At 43.3% G+C, this 17,500-nt stretch overlaps 1 protein-coding gene across 1 annotated transcript in view; it reads left to right on the top strand.

Annotated features, from left to right (window-relative positions):
- The window catches only part of LOC310863112 (semaphorin-3D), a 134,450-nt gene that overhangs the window by 85,396 nt on the left and 31,554 nt on the right, over window positions 1-17,500 (top strand). The window contains exons 3-6 of the mRNA XM_083771257.1: window positions 14,051-14,205; window positions 15,305-15,367; window positions 16,324-16,443; window positions 17,013-17,103. Coding sequence (XP_083627383.1) covers window positions 14,051-14,205; window positions 15,305-15,367; window positions 16,324-16,443; window positions 17,013-17,103 — 429 coding nt within the window. The remainder of the gene's footprint in view (window positions 1-14,050; window positions 14,206-15,304; window positions 15,368-16,323; window positions 16,444-17,012; window positions 17,104-17,500) is intronic.

The following is a 17,500-nucleotide window of genomic DNA, read 5'->3' as shown; positions in this document are numbered from 1 at the left end:
TGTGAAATGTCTATTATATATGACGCCTTTTGTGCCACGTTGAACCCCGATGGCGTTCTCCAAAATAACTAAAACGTTCCCAGTGCCAAATGGGATAAATAATATTGAACATAACACTGAAATGTGCTTCACAGACCGTGCCGACAAAGTGTCCTGGCAGGGATGTAAAACAAACACTGGGCCTGCGGAAGAATGACATGGACACCTGATTTACAACAACATACCTTAGGAGTTTGGGTTTCAGGAGTTATGTGTCAGTTAACCATGAAAGGAGGGTCACCCACTCTAACGTTCATTTGATGTTTGATCACAAAGAGGAACGCAAAACCGGCCTTCATCAGACTGACATGGACGAAAAAGTTTTGCGTTCCTTATTTTTCAAAAACAAATAATGTCTGCACCAGAAGCTGGTCAGAGCACAGTGGTATCACTGCAAAATAACGAAATCCTTCGCGCAATACCAGTCCAGGACAACAACATAAAGAAAAACTTAGATGTAATATCCAAATTGAATTTGTGGGCAGTATTTTGAGCAGTTGTTCATTGTTTTTTAAGTAATTCAAGGTAGTGTAAGTGATTTATTTTGGTTAAAATAAGTGTAGTACTCATTGTGTACAGTACTCATTGTGTACAACAGTACTCATTGCCATATAGTGTTTGTTCAGTAACAGGAGTCCCCATGTGTCTCTAGCTCTTTATTAAACAGAAAATGCATTTTCAGAAACTGAAACTAGGATACCAATTGCATCCAATAAGGATAGACAACGCGGTCAGGATACAGTTTAAACAAGTGGAATTGTTAAGTGATGACACAAAGAAATGAGCAGACAAAATTGGAACTGGAACACTAAAAATGTTAAGCTACTCTCTCCTGATTGGCTGAAATTGTGTCACCTACGTACCTGAAAATGTATTTTCTGTTTATTAAAAAGCTGGAGATGAGATAACACTACAGCAATGATTACTATCAATATATAGTCATTTAACCTTTTAACAAAAAACCTTTTGTTTTAACCAAAGAAAATCACTTACAGTACAGTACACTACCTTTAAAGGTATATTCAGTGATTTCACTTAATTCAAATATAATTTCTTTTTTTGTTTTGTTGTGATAATCCTCCTTACTATAGAGTGTGCTGACCAAAAGAAGTTCCTCCCTGTCCCCAGTTAACCCCTGCGGTAAAAAATACGTAGGTTTCGTTTTCGGCTAGGTGACCCAGCCTTCATCCAATCAGGATCGAGTGGGGGCGGGCCTGGGTGTGCGTGCTGTTGGCCTGTCGCGTGTCTCCTCACTGTAGTGCGTGCATGTGCACCGGATTTGTTTAGTTTTAAGTGTAAAAAGATGTAATATTTTCCTGTAAGTTTTGCCAAAAACTACTTGGCATAGTTTAACCAAACTGAAAATGAATCATTCCCAGAAAATGGCCCTAAATCGTTTCTAAGAAGTAGCTTATTTCTCATTGTTTCTCATTGTTCACATTCTTCATTGAACTCATCTGTCTTTAACATTGCACGCTGTGCCTTGAAAAAACAACATATAAAACCATATAGCACAGAAAACGTATCACTAAGACCAATAGACCATGCATATAAACATGCCAACATCCTATTGGCGGGGCAGTTTGTTTAATGCTGTGATGGCTGAACAAAAGTCATACTAAAACAGACCTTTTTTTGTCAATTCAGTATACCTGAATGATGAAAGAATGAATGGTTTGTATTCAATCTTTGTTTACAACACGTGCAAGAAAATCAACATCATAAATGTATACATACCCAACTCACACACATAATCCGAATTCAAAGAAAAAAGGAATAGGCATCGAAGCACAATGCTTATGCTGCATTCACATGGAATCAGGCAAACGGTAGACGGCAACAACAACTAATGAATTTGACCCTGACCCTGAGCTTAATCCATCTTGCTCTCCTGTGAAGCTACTGTAGATGTCGACTCACAGGGCAAAATACCAGCTAAACCATGGCTGGTATGTTGCGCTGTGAGAACTCCAGTGGCTTAGCGGGTCATACTCTCTCATACACAACAAGATGGATGGATGAATGAATACGCTTTACTTTGTCTTATGCACATTGATCAGAGATACTGAGACTCTCACGCAGCAATCTCTTACTCTGTACCGCTTTGTCCTTTCTTGTATAAACACAGTAGGGTCCAACCATTTACACTTTCACTATATAAACGCAATATTATCTTTCATACTCCATATTTTGGTCTCATAACTGTCTCCCTCTCTCCCGATCTCTCTCACGCACGCACGCACAGCCTCTGTCTATCTGAACTGCTCTCCCAATATTCCAGAGCCAAGCTGTTTAAGAGTCTGTCTCAGTAGTGAAGCCGGCAGTGGAAGATGTTAAGACCCTGTTCGTGTTTCTGGGAATTCCACCCTGTAAACGTCTTGCGTGAGGTCCCGTAATCCTCCTTATCTCGCGTGTGTGCGTGTGCTGTATAGGTGTGTGTAAACAGCAGCATTAACTGCGCTATTTCACTCCAACGAGGTGGATTATGCTCAAAGACAGATTGCCCCCATTCAAATGGACAATAAAGTGTTCTTGTTCATCACGTTCTCGTGTTCCTCCGCCGTCCACACGCCACGCTGTCAGGACGCCTGCTTTGGTTTCCGTCAACCCGCTGCGCTGCTTTCATTCCCCTCCAAACTCAGGCGCAGCTCCCCCCCCCCCCCAGTGGGTCATAGTATAAGTTTTAGCATGTGCTAACCGAGGCCATGTGTTTTATCTCGTCTGTTTACGGCCCGGTTTAGGCTGCATGCTGAGCCGTTGCCCTTCATGTGTGTCAGTGTGTGTGTGTGACTCACTGCATACTCGTGTACGGATTCAGTATGATGGTGCTAATAACATGTTATCTAGCTAATAAATGTGCACGATGTCTGTTGTGCGTGTGACATGCATGGGGGCTCGTCTGTAGTGCACGTATTGAGCAAAGCCTACTGTATACAAAAAAAAGCAAAAAAAAACATTACATTTTTGGCTGAGGGTGGGTGGATAATTTCTCACTTATTGTTCTACACAGTTACCTTTACGCCATAAATGTATACTTCAGGATACTGCCTCAGGTCTAGATGGGTTAAACAGAATGCCTACATTACTTAAGTTGTGAGGACTGGTTTTGGCTGCAGGACTGGTGTTGGGTGTGTAGTGAGTGAGGTCAGATAGTCTGTTGATGTCCATAACTATTTAATGTTCCAAGCAGGGCCTGGCTGGTGTGGTCTCTGTTGTGAAGCAACCTTTTAGCACTATTATGATTCACACGGAGACCCAAATGGTGTTTGAAATGTGTTGACCCTTTACTTGCCATTTGGGTCCTGGAGTGAAGCTATATACTCTTCCACTAGCAGATTTCCCTGAATTTTATTCAGCGGTTTAAAATCTAATCCTGAAGTACCATTAATGTATCTGTATGAATTAGGCGAGCTGCCCCCACCTATACACCACATTCAAAAGCACACTCAAAACCCACCTTTTCAGACTTGCTTTCCCTACATAAATACTTCAACTTTTGAACTAGTTTATTTTTAATTAAATTGTTTTTATTGTTTTTGTTCTGTAAAGTGCCTTTGAATACCTTGAAAAGCGCTATATAAATCGTATGTATTATTATACGTGTGCACACATCCGCCTCGTTGACAGCAGACTGCTGGACGAGCGCTGCATGGCGCTTTGGCATGGGGGGGTCAGATCAACATGGAATGAATTATTGGCCATATAAGGAGCATGCTGGGCGCGGCTGCACTAATAATTTTGGGGCAGGCCCGTCTAGAGTTTGAATGGACAGACCAACACACTGGCGGGAAATGCACGATTCCATATAGTTAACTGCAACCTTCGGTCGCAATAATGAAATAAAATTAAGATAACAAAACAAAGCTAACAGTCAAGGCCTTTCTGAACAGATCAATAATGTAGAAGGCAAGTCGTTTTATTTGCAGAACATTCTTTTTATTGTTATCAAACCAAACATGTGTTTGAATGCGTCACTTACAGACAATTAAAGCAGCTCCTTATAAACTGTGTTATTCCCTCCTCATTACCCGTAATAAAGACATTGGGGAGGCAGTGACTCAGGCCGTAGTACTCAGGCCGGTACTCGGTACTCAGGCCGCTCGGGAAATTGAGTGTTCTCTGCAGTGTGAACGTAAAGCACATTGTAAAGCACTTTGAAGAAAGGCGCTCTGTAAATGCACCATTTACATTCAAACTGGTGGTTGTCTTTCCGCATGGCCTGCCTGGGAGAAGGCAGTGTGGAGCTGCCCCGACCTGTTGTTGATGGTGATTGAGAAAGCCATGCGATATGACAGAAAGTTCACTCTGTTACTGCATGGGTATAACACACAAACGCACACACGTGCACGCGCATGCACACGCACACACACACACACTCATAGACACACATAGATTGTGCATGTATCATACTGTATATTAAAACGTGCTGGTGGTGTCATAATGCGTTTGGTATTTTGGCGCGCAGGTTTTTATCAGCCACATGTGAGACAGAACAGACTAGCCCATCTGACAGGTAAGGAGTCTTATCTGACGGGGGTATTTCTATCTGGACGATTTAAGAGCACGCAGCTGGCTGGCTCTGTCAGACATGATGTGTCCTGTCACACATATCAGAGATCTGTACCATCATTATCAATGTCAGATGACATCAGTTATAGTTGCTCAACCGACCCCAGACAGTGGCGGACTGTACTGTACTGAGTCAAATATGACTCCATTATGAGTGAAAGTAGCTCAAACGCATTGTGATGCCTTGTAGTTGTAGATTTTTAACTATTTGCCGCATGAAGAAGTCTACGGTATAAGGTTTTAATAACTGGACTCACACATAACACACACACCCACCCACGCACGCAGTGGTTTTGAACATTATTTCAAAAGATTACAACTGAAACAGAGGCCAGAGCACCCGGAAATTATGAATGCATTAAACACGATAAATAAGCAGCTTTTGATGTTCAAAGAAATGACCGGGATTTTGAGGAAATGTTTATACACTTTTCCAGCGGCGATCAGATTGTCAGGACAAAGAGCAGTGCTGCTGTCTTGTTGAGTGTTTTCGCGGACGGACGGAGCTGCTTGTTGTTGGGTGGAGGGTGAGATCCAACACTCCTTCTCCTTCTGAGGCCTAGTGTTACACTAAACAGACACACTCAGTCACAAACTATACACCCAATGCAGTCTGCTGCTACTGGGACTGTGTGTGTGTGTGTGTGTGTGTGTGTGTGTGTGTGTGTGTGTGTGTGTGTGTGTGTGTGTGTGTGTGTGTGTGTGTGTGCGCGTGTGCATGTGCGTGTGCGCGTGCGCGTGCGCGTGTGTGTGTGGTCAGCTGAAATCATAACTGCATCATACATCTACAGCTTGTAATGTCCCCTTTACATACAGTCACGCACGCACACACACGGACACGCAGACATGCACACAGTCAGACACAAACGTGTCAATCAAAGTCTTGATTAGGCTAAATCACCTCCTTGATTGGAGCTATTCAACTTATTTACTTAATTACTTTGTGCTGTATGAGCTTGTAGATCTGTTATTTTTGAACAATCTTGAAAATGTGTGCAGATCTTTGAATAGATGGGGTGTCGGCGGCCAAACATAATTTTGCGGGTCACTGACATGAAAAGGTTTGAGAACTGTCATAGAGACATACGTTCTTTTTCCAGAATAGTGATTTAGATTTTAGAAGACATTTGCAGAATGGGTCTGAGGTCTTAAAACAGAGTTCTGTTCTGTGTGGAGTATATCGTAGTTCTCACTTCTAACTGACCCCTAATCAGGCGCATGCATGCATGCACGCACGCATGCACACACACACACACACACACACACACGCATGCTGCACACACACATGTGCACGCACGCACACACACACACACACACGCGCACACACAAACGCCACAGAACAAAACATGTATAAATCAAGAGTAAAGCCAGTGCGATGTCTTGCAATTTCCCAATCATCTAATCCAGATTACCACCACGTACGGACGCAAATAATCAAAGGTAATCAAGATCATGTTCCAGCCCTGCATGATTAACCCATTTAGGACTGAGGCCGATTCTAAAAAAAATATTGCTTCTTACTCCTAATAGTTTTCTGAAAAACCTATGTTCCTATGTCAGTGGTGCTCAACCTCTTTCATGTCAAGGACCCCCAGAATTATCTGTATTTGGACGTGGAACACCCCCCCCCCCCCCCCCAGAAGCAAAGATTTGAGTTGAGAACATATATTCAAAGATTTGCGCCACGTTTTCCAGATTTAAATTCCTTTGCAGATCTACAAGTGCTATGAGCTTGTAGATCTGCTATCTTTCAATAGCAAAAGCATAACATAATGCTTACAACACCAACCAAAAGGGGTTCCCGTCCAGACTGGATTAATAGGAGATGGAAGCATTTACCGTGTTCCGGCGTCAATGACGTCCAGACTCATAGAACTCCAGCCAAATGTACACCACTTCCTCCTGTCTCCCACCCCCACCCTTAGAGTATATATGAATAGAGACGGCACCGGATTCCTCCTCCCATCCACTTGCATTAAGTTGCTCAAAAGCGCATGAGGCGATTTCACTCCTAGGAACAAGTGCATTCTGGGATGGATTGCCCCAATAACATGAACGCGCTGGTTGTTGACTATCATTGTGCCGTTTGTGCGCGTTCACGTATGAAACATTCGTTCACGTGTCATGGCCCCAATAACATGAACGTGCGCAATGATAGTCAACGGACCAGCGCTGGCTCGAGCTGCAACACCAAATTCGGCCACTATGTCCATTTCGCCTCAGGGTTTCCTCCGGGTGCCGTCTCTATTCATACTCTAAGCCCCCACCCCTCCCCTAATTCTCTCACCAAAACAGTAATTTAACTAATAGCCAATCGCAGTGCCTTGTTCTGCCCTCTGGACGATGGGAATGGTCTTTTGTCACTTTTAGACAAATACCGTTTCAAGAGGATCTTAAAATGTACTACAGGTTATCACTGGAAACCATTAAAAAAGCTGAACAATAATGTAAAGGAAGTTTTTTAAATGATTTATTTGTCTATTTGTCTCTGGTACTCTGCGTGCTCATATTCACACACCTGGCCCGAAACAGCATTTCCCCTCGGTGATATTATCATTAAGTGTGAATCTGAACCATATTGATTCATATTAAACAGCATTTCCCCTCGGTGATATCATTAAGTGTGAATCTGAACCATATTGATTGGCCAAAGAGAACAAATTCCTGATGTCGACAGAGATGAATTCACGCAAAGGCCACAATACGCCTGTGGTCTATAGTGTTTGGAAAAGGTCGGAGAGAGTCAGCCCAAAAATATTTTGGGTTTTTTCTGTCCATTTTCAAGAAACTTTTGTAGCAGCTTCAAATATTTGAAAAAACTCCAAGGATCCTAAGGCTCCATTTACACTGGCAGCCAAATCTAGCCTAAATCAGATCTACTGTATGTGATCTCAATCCCTCAGGAAATGAAAAACAAAATAAAAAATACTGGACTTTGCAATCACAGTATCAAGTGATAAAAAATATCAAAACGTCCACAATAATATCATATATTCAATAATACTGTGATACAGTATTGTATAACGGCAATTTCTACATCATCATGATACTGTAAGTTGATAAATGTCATAACAGGAAAATGTAGCCTAAATATCAAATGTTCAGTCCACTGTAAACGGGTAAACTATGATGCTTAAAGGGCATATTTACCTGAGCGCGGTCCCGTGAATTTGTTGCGCACATGCTCGTTACGTGCACACGCCCGCGACTCACCAGACCTGGATTGTGTTTTTACGCTTGCGTTGTTGTGCCCATCTTCAACAGACCTGGAGGAGACCTGTGTTGATCCAGGCAACAACGCCTGCATTCCTCGCTTCACGTTTGCAAGGCCCTTTAAACATAAAACGATAGAGCCCTAAACCAGGTGTTACGTGTTAAAGGAACAATGGCAGCTATTTTTTTAAATTATGCAACAGCATGATATACAGTACTATTCTACAGAGACAGTTATCATGTTTGCTTTGTAGTGTTTCATATTGTTGTTTCCTCAGCAAATTCCTCCTTCCTTGGGGAGAGAACTTTAAGATATCACTTGCATTTGGTTCTCTTTCAACACATATTGTACTCCCTATAAGTACTGAGGGATTGTGGGAGACAGGACCGCATTGAACAGGTCCATAAAAAACGCCATTGTCTCAAACATTTACTACCTCTGGGTCTATGGTAACCATTTTAAATGTATACATCAAAGCTGAAATGTACTGGAAAAAAAGAAAAAGAAAAACTCCTAATATCTATTCCACAAATAGCTGCATACCTCTTATTCTTTATGTACATTTATATATCATTTCTTGTGAGAGATAGACTCTTTGGAATGTTTTCCATGTTCTCCTGTTCTCTCGTTCTCTCCATTAATCCATTAGTCCACAGTAGATACTATTATCTTGATTTTCACGAGAAAGAAGAAATTGATGCCAGATGCGATACCTGGGTTAATTTATGTTGTAAAGGAACTATATTATGGACCCTGTTGGGTCGAGGCTGCACATACATTAACTTGTGAAGTAACATTTGGTTCCTCTCAGTCTCAGTTGAGTTAAAAGCAAAACACTCAGGATGTTACTGTGTGCTGTCCTGTGTTCACCCATTTCTACATCCTGGCAGTTTTCTGAAAAACCCATGTTTCTACAGTATGTCAGTGGTTCTCAAACATTTTGATGTCAAGGATCCCCCAAGATTATATGTAATTGGCTGCCGACCCCCATCTGAAAATATTATGTTGTTCCAGGGACCTCCCAGAAGCAAAGATTTGAGTTAAAAACGTTGGCTCTGAAAGAATATAGAATATATTCAAAGATTTGCGCCACATTTTTCACGGTTTTTCAAAAATAGCAGACCTACAAGCTCATAGTGCGGCACTCGGTGCCTGTCTCTGTCAAGATGAAAACACAATTTATTATTTCTTCTCTCAAAGGTGGGAATATTTGCTATAATTATACTATAATAGTAATATGTATTTGCTCCTTTATGCTCCTTTATCTTATTTTAATTCTATCTATTTTTCCTGTATCTCTTTTTAAAGTGCATTGTTGCACTCAGCTTGTATTTGTTTAAAGCACGTTGAGTGGCCTTGGTGTATGAAAGGTGCTGTAGAAATAACGTTGCCTTGCCTAAAGGAAGTGGTTCATTTACCTTTACTCATCAACCACTTAAACCTAACTCACTCTGCTCTCGTTTCCTTCTACACACACATGTTATCGACGCAAATAGCAGATCCACAACAACAAAAATCATGCAATTATAAAATAAACTTTGAAAGATGTGAAGAACACTTATTATTATGTGTGGGCTTGCTTCACTCAGAGGCCCTGTCAGTCTGATTGCTATAGCCAAAGGTTAGGCTGTTCAAAGGTTAACACTGTACTTTCATCGTGTACTTCAGTTCCATTCTGTTCCCAAGACTCAGTTCCCACAATTTCTTTTTAGTGTGTGTGTGTGTGTGTGTGTGTGTGTGTGTGTGTGTGTGTGTGTGTGTGTGTGTGTGTGTGTGTGTGTGTGTGTGTGTGTGTGTGTGTGTGTGTGTGTGTGTGTGTGTGTGTGTGTGTGTGTGTGTGTGTGTGTGTGTGTGTGTGTGCGTGCGTGTGCGTCTAGATGGTCAGAATGACTGATTATCTGTGAAGATCCTAAAAATTTACCATGAAGTGTTCTGGCAGGCAGCGTCAGATCTTATTTCACATGAAAAAGAACTGATAACCATAACCCAACATGAACACTTCTCTGAGTGTGTGTGCGTGCATGCGTGCGTGCGTGCGTTACACTGATTGTATCCAGACACAGTGTTTCATGTATGTAAAACATAGCTAACAGGAACACCAGGTCTGTCACTGTGTGTACTGTACTACACAAAGGTGCAGGTGACCATATTCTGGAATCCCAAAAAGATCTTGCGTCGCTCACGTGCGCAGTGGTTGGCGGGGAGCGGGGCTCCGCGGGTGAAACATTGCCAAAGATATAGGCTACTCAAAGTTGCTTTATAAGTGCTTCGTACAAAGTACTGCTCAATTCAATTTAGCAGAAGAGGTCTCAGCTGTTATGGGCTCGCAGGTTGTTGGAATCTTTATTTGCCACAGAGACATACTGTACTCACTCTGCTTCCCATCTGTCACAACCAGGACAAAAACACGGGTACTCTTCTTCCCTGCATGTTATCTGTAAAATTGCATTTGCGTTCCGGCATTTTTCTCGCTCTCATGGGCAGTGCGTGCCATTGGCTCGCCTGACACTGCACGTCTGCAGTGCACTCTTTGTTTTGATCTGGGAGCGCACCGCGGCTGACAGCATGAGCCGCTGTTTGAATATCCGGGGTGGAACTGTGGTGCGTTTTTGCCAAATGAACCATGAATGAGCATTATCAATACAATGCTGGTCTGTCACACAGATATAACAGTACACACTACCCAAACTCCAAACCCTGACATTTAAAGGATTTTTTCAAACCCCCCCGGACAGGCCGACTGTTTTTTTGTCATAATCATCATAATAATATGAGCAAACTGCTTCTATAATCAGCAATCCCAGCGTTGTGCAACTTGTGCATGAGTTCTTGCATCTGATAAACTGGACTGCTGAATTACAAGTTGCACGTAATTACAATATCAAGTGAGAAATCATTGAAATGTCCAGGATGTTGACACAGATCATATCTGTGATACAGCAAGTACTGTATGACATATTATGGCACATTCTTTTAAACCGGCTTCGTGAAAATGCTCAGTATCTGATCATCATAAGTTGATACTGTAAATGTCATAACTGGAAAATGTGAATAGAAATGTTCAGTGAACAGGGTCCATACTATGATGTTTAAAACATGCACATTTAAAAATTCCCCAGTTCCTTGTTTTTCACATAATGAACAATGTTATGAAAAAGTATTTTTTAAATGTTTTCCTATAATAATATACACACAAAAAGATTTGTGTATACGGTAACTTAAGAAGACCTTACTGGTCAAAACGTTCTCAGACTGAAGTTTCCCGGGTACGGATGGATGGATGGACGGACAGACAGACAGACGGACGGACGGGATCACACAGAGAGACATGCTGTGATTTCTCCATGCAGGAAAGAGAGGGATACACTTGGATCTGTTATTTTTGCTTGGTTGAGGTCGGCATTCACAGCACGGGGTGCTTCGACTTCTTCCGTGCCCAAACATCGTGCTGTATATCTAACCTTTGACCCCGTGAAGCCCAGGACAATAAAGCAGAATCCTCGTCCTGTGGAGAGACACTCGCCACAAACACGCAGGCCCGGATGTGGACTGTGGCGTTGCCCCGAGGTCGCTGACCTCACTGGAAAGTGCTCCCACTTTACACCTAAAAAGAAAGTTGAAATGTGATATGGCTAAACACCAGTCTCACCATGTACACACACATGATACCTTAGATAAATATGGGCCTATACAAATGCTACAGTACATTACCCCTTACTTTGATGCTCAAATCTGAATGCTGCTTGTACGCTAGATCTGTCAATTGTGCCAAATGTTCCACCCAGGATAGGGAAGCCTAGGGTTCAAGTGGTTAATTTCCTGTTCTCGTTGGGTATCATTATTTACAGTGTATAGACAGGCTTGTTACCCAAACAGAGAGACTGGAAGCTTGCCGAGGAATCACGGGCCATAGGCAGCCGTGCTGTAGCATGGGCTGGAGAAGTTTAAGGTTAATTTCCTCTGTTTATTTAAGACAGCATTTGACAACAGGGACCCTTCAATCTTCTCTGCCATGGACCCTCTGAGGCCAGGTAGTTGATTTACTCTGCTCTTTTCAGAATGACAGATGTACAGGGTAGTTCGCTGACACTGGTAGCTACAGAAAGGGAGCTGAAGGCAAGTGGAACAGATAGCCTATTCTGTGGCTAATTTGCTCCACGTCTGCTGGTCAGCATTTTACAATAGACGCTTCAACTTTTTCCTCCATTGTTTTCATCCCAGGCGGAGTAGCCAGGTGCAGGCATGGTATTAATAGTGTACTGAACCTCTTCAGACCATGAGAGTGACCCCCCCTCTTGTTAAGCTCAGAGGCCCACCTGAACAAGCATGTAGCCTGGGACTGTAAGTCAGAGATAATGATCAGCAAGGCTGTCGTTATTGAGCGATAAACACAGACCCGACACAAAGCAGAGAGGGGGTCTTGAATCACCGTGAACGGGTTTATTTCTCAATAATGACTGCCTGGCAGTTCCTTTTATCCAGCTTATTACATGGTTACATAATAAAGAAGTCAGAACAGTTATTATATTGATCTTCAGATTAGATTCTATAGCTGCCACAGGGTGTTGTTGATGCAACAAAATTAAAGCAACAAGATGCCATGGTTGACCAGTTAGAACAGAATAGACCAAACAAGCTATGTAACAGTTTGTGATTAGCTACAGCATAACCTGCTCTTTACTTGTTTTGAGCTTGACAGTACAGTACAGTACAGTACAGTACAGTACAGTACAGTACAGTACAGTACAGTACAGTACAGTACAGTACAGTACAGTACAGTACAGTACAGTACAGTAGCTCCCTGGTCACAGCTGAAGTTTTGTAACTCAAAATAGGATGAATTGGGGGCGCCCGCTGGCCAAGTGGTCCAGGCGCATGCCTGGACCACTCCATTCCTGTCTATCTTCACTTGATACTATCAATAAAGGCAGAGAAGCCAAAAGCAAATCTTAAAAAAAAAAGAAAAATAGATGAATTGATAGACAAGAAATCTTGCCAGCAACCGAGCATTCCAGGCAGACAACGAACAATTTATAATTTCACGTTTTTTTCTTCCTAGTATTTCTTCTTGCCATCGGTTTGGAATGGAATGAATAATCAAACAGCCCATTGGCTCCCCTGGTTTCAGGCCATTATTTACAGTGTGTATGGGCCAGATAGACAGGCTTACAGGCAAGACAGATGGAGTAAAATAATGGCTGGCATGCCGGCCTGCTGGCGGGGAGTAGAGTTTCAAGGTTAATTTGCCGTGTTTGTTCAGGTCATTTTCTGCCTGCTTTAGAACAGCCTCCCCAGGGAGAGGAGAGGCCTGTGGGTCTACTGGGATCTTCTCTGAATGAGTGCAAGGCAAATAATAGCATATGTGTGTGTGGGTCCACTTCCAAGTCTCCAACTCCCTGTTTTCATTCAACTCAACTCCAACTCTTCTTAGCGTAATGCGGCACGGCCATAGCTGAATGGGTAGAGAGCCTGCCTGGGAAGCGGAAGGTCCCAGATTTGGATGCAGCATGTCTGCATATCAATGGTGGCGGTCCATTGTGTCGATACCTACTCTACGGGGACTGAAGTAGTCTAAAGAGTTGGATAGCAGTGGCTGATGATGGATTCATCATCCATCCATCCATCTTCAACCGCTTATCCTTATTTAACTAATTAAATTACAGAGGTGGCGTTTGCAAGGTAAATGCATAATTATGACAACATTACGAACGTTTCTCCATTATGCAAGTATAAATATAATACAATTTGATATACAGAATGTTGTGGGTTAATAAATAGGCCTACATTAAAGAGGTTATTTCAATTAGTGATCACTCGCGGGCGCGTGCATGTGCGCGTGACACAGCCCCCACTAGTTAAAAAGTCCACAGCACATCCCCGGCCCTGACAAAGTGTCAAGCTGTCCCTGAGCAAAACACTTAACCCCTAACTGCCCCCCAGCACTCAGCACTCAGCCTGCTTAAGCTGAAACCTGAAGTTCTCTTGTGAGATGAAATAGGGTCAAGTATGAACTTAAAAGGCTTACTACTTATCTGCCCATCACTGAAGTAAATGCGATCTTCTCTAACTCCATCGTCTGTCTGTCTGTCTGTCTGTCTGTCTGTCTGTCTGTCTGTCTGTCTGTCTGTCTGTCTGTCTGTCTGTCTGTCTGTCTGTCTGTCTGTCTGTCTGTCTGTCTGTCTGTCTGTCTGTCTGTCTGTCTGTCTGTCCGTCCGTCCCTCTCCTCAGAGTTGAAAAACAGTTCTGCCATCTTCTGGGAGGGCGGAGTCTCTGGGGGCTACCAGGCCCTGCTATTGGACGAGGATCGGGGCTGGCTGTTGGTGGGAGGGAAGGATCACATCTACCTGCTGCGGTCTGACAGCTTGGACCTGCCCACGCGCAGGGTAAGACGTGAGAATACACTCACTATAGAATATCATACAACGACTACGATCACGTTGTTTTGCTTCCGGTCCGATTCCGATAATTTGAAAATGACGTGATCGGCTCCGATTTCCGATCACGTTATCGGATTGGGACAACTCTAACAACAACCACAACCAAAAGGTAAATTATCTACAGTACAGTAGGTAAATTGATGTCATATGGACCGCGGAATGGTGTAGCTATAATTACTATTATAATGTGGCTCCAATAATCCAACATGCATCATACATAAAAATGCCAGGGACGACAAGACGAGATTAATCCAATTATGCACTGATTGCCAAGGACGATAAGACGATTTTCTTTTTCTTAAAATAATAAATATATATAATCAATGAATATTTGAAATTTGAAAATTCCTCTAATCTGGTGTGAAGGTGATGACATGCACATGACATGCATATTACATTTTCTTTCTTTTATTTCTATTTTTTTACATTTCTTATCCCACGATTTTGTAACCCAGTTTTCTTTTCACCCAGTGCCAATTACCTAATGTAATCCTGGGCGCTACACTTCCTCTGCCAACCTGGGGTGGCAGCGGACTGACCTCATGCCTCCTTCTATGCATGAGGAGTCCAAGCTGCTTCTTTTCACCTGACAGAGGGGAATTTCCCCGGCCGGACGTAGCGCGTGGAAGGGACACGTTATTCCGACCAGTTCCTTTCCCCTCCATCAGGCGCCCCGGCTGGCCAGGGGGAGGTAGTTTTAGAGACCAGGATTACGGCATGTTTTTGTGAGGGTATCTACCCTAGGGGACACAGGGAGAACATGCAAACTCCACACAGAAAGGCCCTTTCGCCAACCCCCGCCTCGGGTATGGGCACTGATGACGCGGAGGAGGGAACACGCCGCCAGTGCCCACAGCGTCCCCAGCGGGAATCGAACCCAGGACCTTCTAGCTGTGAGGCAACAGCACTACCAACTGTGCCACCGTGCCCCCTCTTTCTTTTATTTATAATGGGCTAATTGGCAACGAGAGCCAAAACTGGTGACCACCAGGTGGCGCTGAAAGAGTTTAAAATGTGTGTGTTCTCTCCGGTCTCCCATCATCAGATATACTGGCCCGCTGATCAAGAACACGTAGAGCACTGCAAACAAGCAGGGAAAAGTCCTGAGGTAATACCGTGTTTCTTTTTACACTATACACAATGAAGACATATGTTCAATTAACTCTGAAAAACCACGAGCCAGAGATAGGCTACGCAAAGTTGCTTTATGCTTTGCCAGGTCGTACAAAGTACTTTACTTGGTCTCACCCCGCAGTGCACAGCTGTCTGACTCTTGTGTTGTGTAGTGTCGATACGGGCTCGCAGTTTTGTTGAAACCTTTATTTGCGGAGACATACAGTACGTTCCAGCTTTGCAGACAGTGCAACCTGCTTCCCATTATTTTGTCACGACCAGGACGAAAATGCGGGTATACTTTTTCTGCATTTTATCTGTAAAATTGCATTTGCGTTTCGGCATTCTCCTCACTCTCACAGACAGTGCATTGGCTCGCCTCACTGTCACGGCTGACAGCATTTTATAATGAATTAATATTCAGGGTAGATAGTACTCAACCCTTTCAGAGTTTCCAAATGAACCATGAATGAACCGTGAACGTGCATTGTCAATACAATGCTGGTCTGTCAGTGGTATACACAGATATACAGATTTACAGTACACGCTACCCAAACTCAAAACCCTGGACGTTTGAACTTTTTTAGAACATTTTGAAAAAAAATTAACCTGGACAGTCCAGACAGCCAACCAGGCCAGGCAAAAGAGGACGTATGGTCTCCTAAAATAATTCAGAGTTTACCATAGTTCAAACAGCATGCAAATACACATACAAAAAGGGCATCCATGAGTTTGATCTGACTCTGGGTAAAAATGACCCAACCCTTTTCCCCAACAAACAAAATAAATTGCATTAAAAAAAAACGAAAAGCAAGGAATTATTAATAGGATTATTAGACACATCAAACCTTCACCTTCAATAAAGATCAACACATTAGAAAATAATGTTGGATTAAATTAAATTAAAACTGCACAGAATTGAGCTGCATGGATTGTTGTGATTTCTTCCAGGCGGACTGTGCCAACTTTGTGCGACTGTTGCAACCTTTCAATAAAACCCACGTGTATGTGTGTGGTACTGGAGCCTACCATCCCCAATGTACATACCTCCACGTGGGACACAGTACTGAGGTAAGACATTCATTCATTCATTCATTCATTCATTCATTCATTCATGCATTCAGTCAGTCAGTCAGTCAGTCAGGCAGTCAGGCAGTGGGGGTTCATTGGAGAATAGTCAGTATTGCAGAGTAACTATACTGCGCTACAATTATCATACATTAACTGATTTTCTTTAATGTAAATTATGATGTATTGTAAACCAGCCCCACCTTTACCAGCTGCAACCTTAAAGTGATGAACACAGTATTGCATTACTGAAATGCATGGCCAGAAGGTGTGTGTGTGTGTGTGTGTGTGTGTGTGTGTGTGTGCGCGTGTGTGTGTGTGTGTGTGTGTGTGTGTGTGTGTGTGTGTGTGTGTGTGTGTGTGTGTGTGTGTGTGCGCGTGTGCGCGCGCGTGCGACCGTGCGTGTGTGTGTGCGTGCATGCGTGCGTGCGTGTGTGTGGCCTACTGGCAGCATGCACAAGAAACTTGGCCCTGGATAGTCAGACAGAGTCACAGTCACAGAGCCCTTTCTAGATGTCTCGGCCCCATGGGAGCCTCACTGTACTCTCTCTCTACTCTGTTTATATGTACAGGATCCAGTGTTCATGCTGTCCGGCGTGATGGAGTCAGGCAGAGGAAAATGTCCCTTCAGTCCCAGAGAGACGTTCACTGCCAGGCTCACTGGTGCGTCTCTCTCTCTCTCTCTCTCTCTCTCTCTCTCTCTCTCTCTCTCTCTCTCTCTGTCTCTCTCTCTCTCTCTCTCTCTCTCTCTCTCTCTCTCTCTCTCTCTCTCTCTCTCTCTCTCTCTCTCTCTCTCTCTCTCACACACACACACACACAGACAGATAGTTACTCACAAAAGGCATTTATTAAATCATTTTCTTGTCATTGCGGGGTCATTACGGTCCTGTTAAGTGTCCCCCGTGACAGACGGGTCCATTGAGTGCGTGGGGTGTGTGGTCCGTGAGTCCCCCACAGTGACCACATTATCGTGTCGCTCGCGTTGACGTCAGTCGTTGCCCTGTGGGAAACGACGATAGACAAATCATTATGAACTAGAATAAAATATGAAATCGTCCTT

The sequence above is a fragment of the Protomyctophum parallelum genome (genome assembly GCF_964188405.1).
Source record: "Protomyctophum parallelum genome assembly, chromosome: 8".
NCBI classification, from domain to species: Eukaryota; Metazoa; Chordata; class Actinopteri; order Myctophiformes; family Myctophidae; genus Protomyctophum; species Protomyctophum parallelum.
Note: the sequence above shows the minus strand (reverse complement) of the source record. Positions and strands in the feature narration are given on the sequence as shown.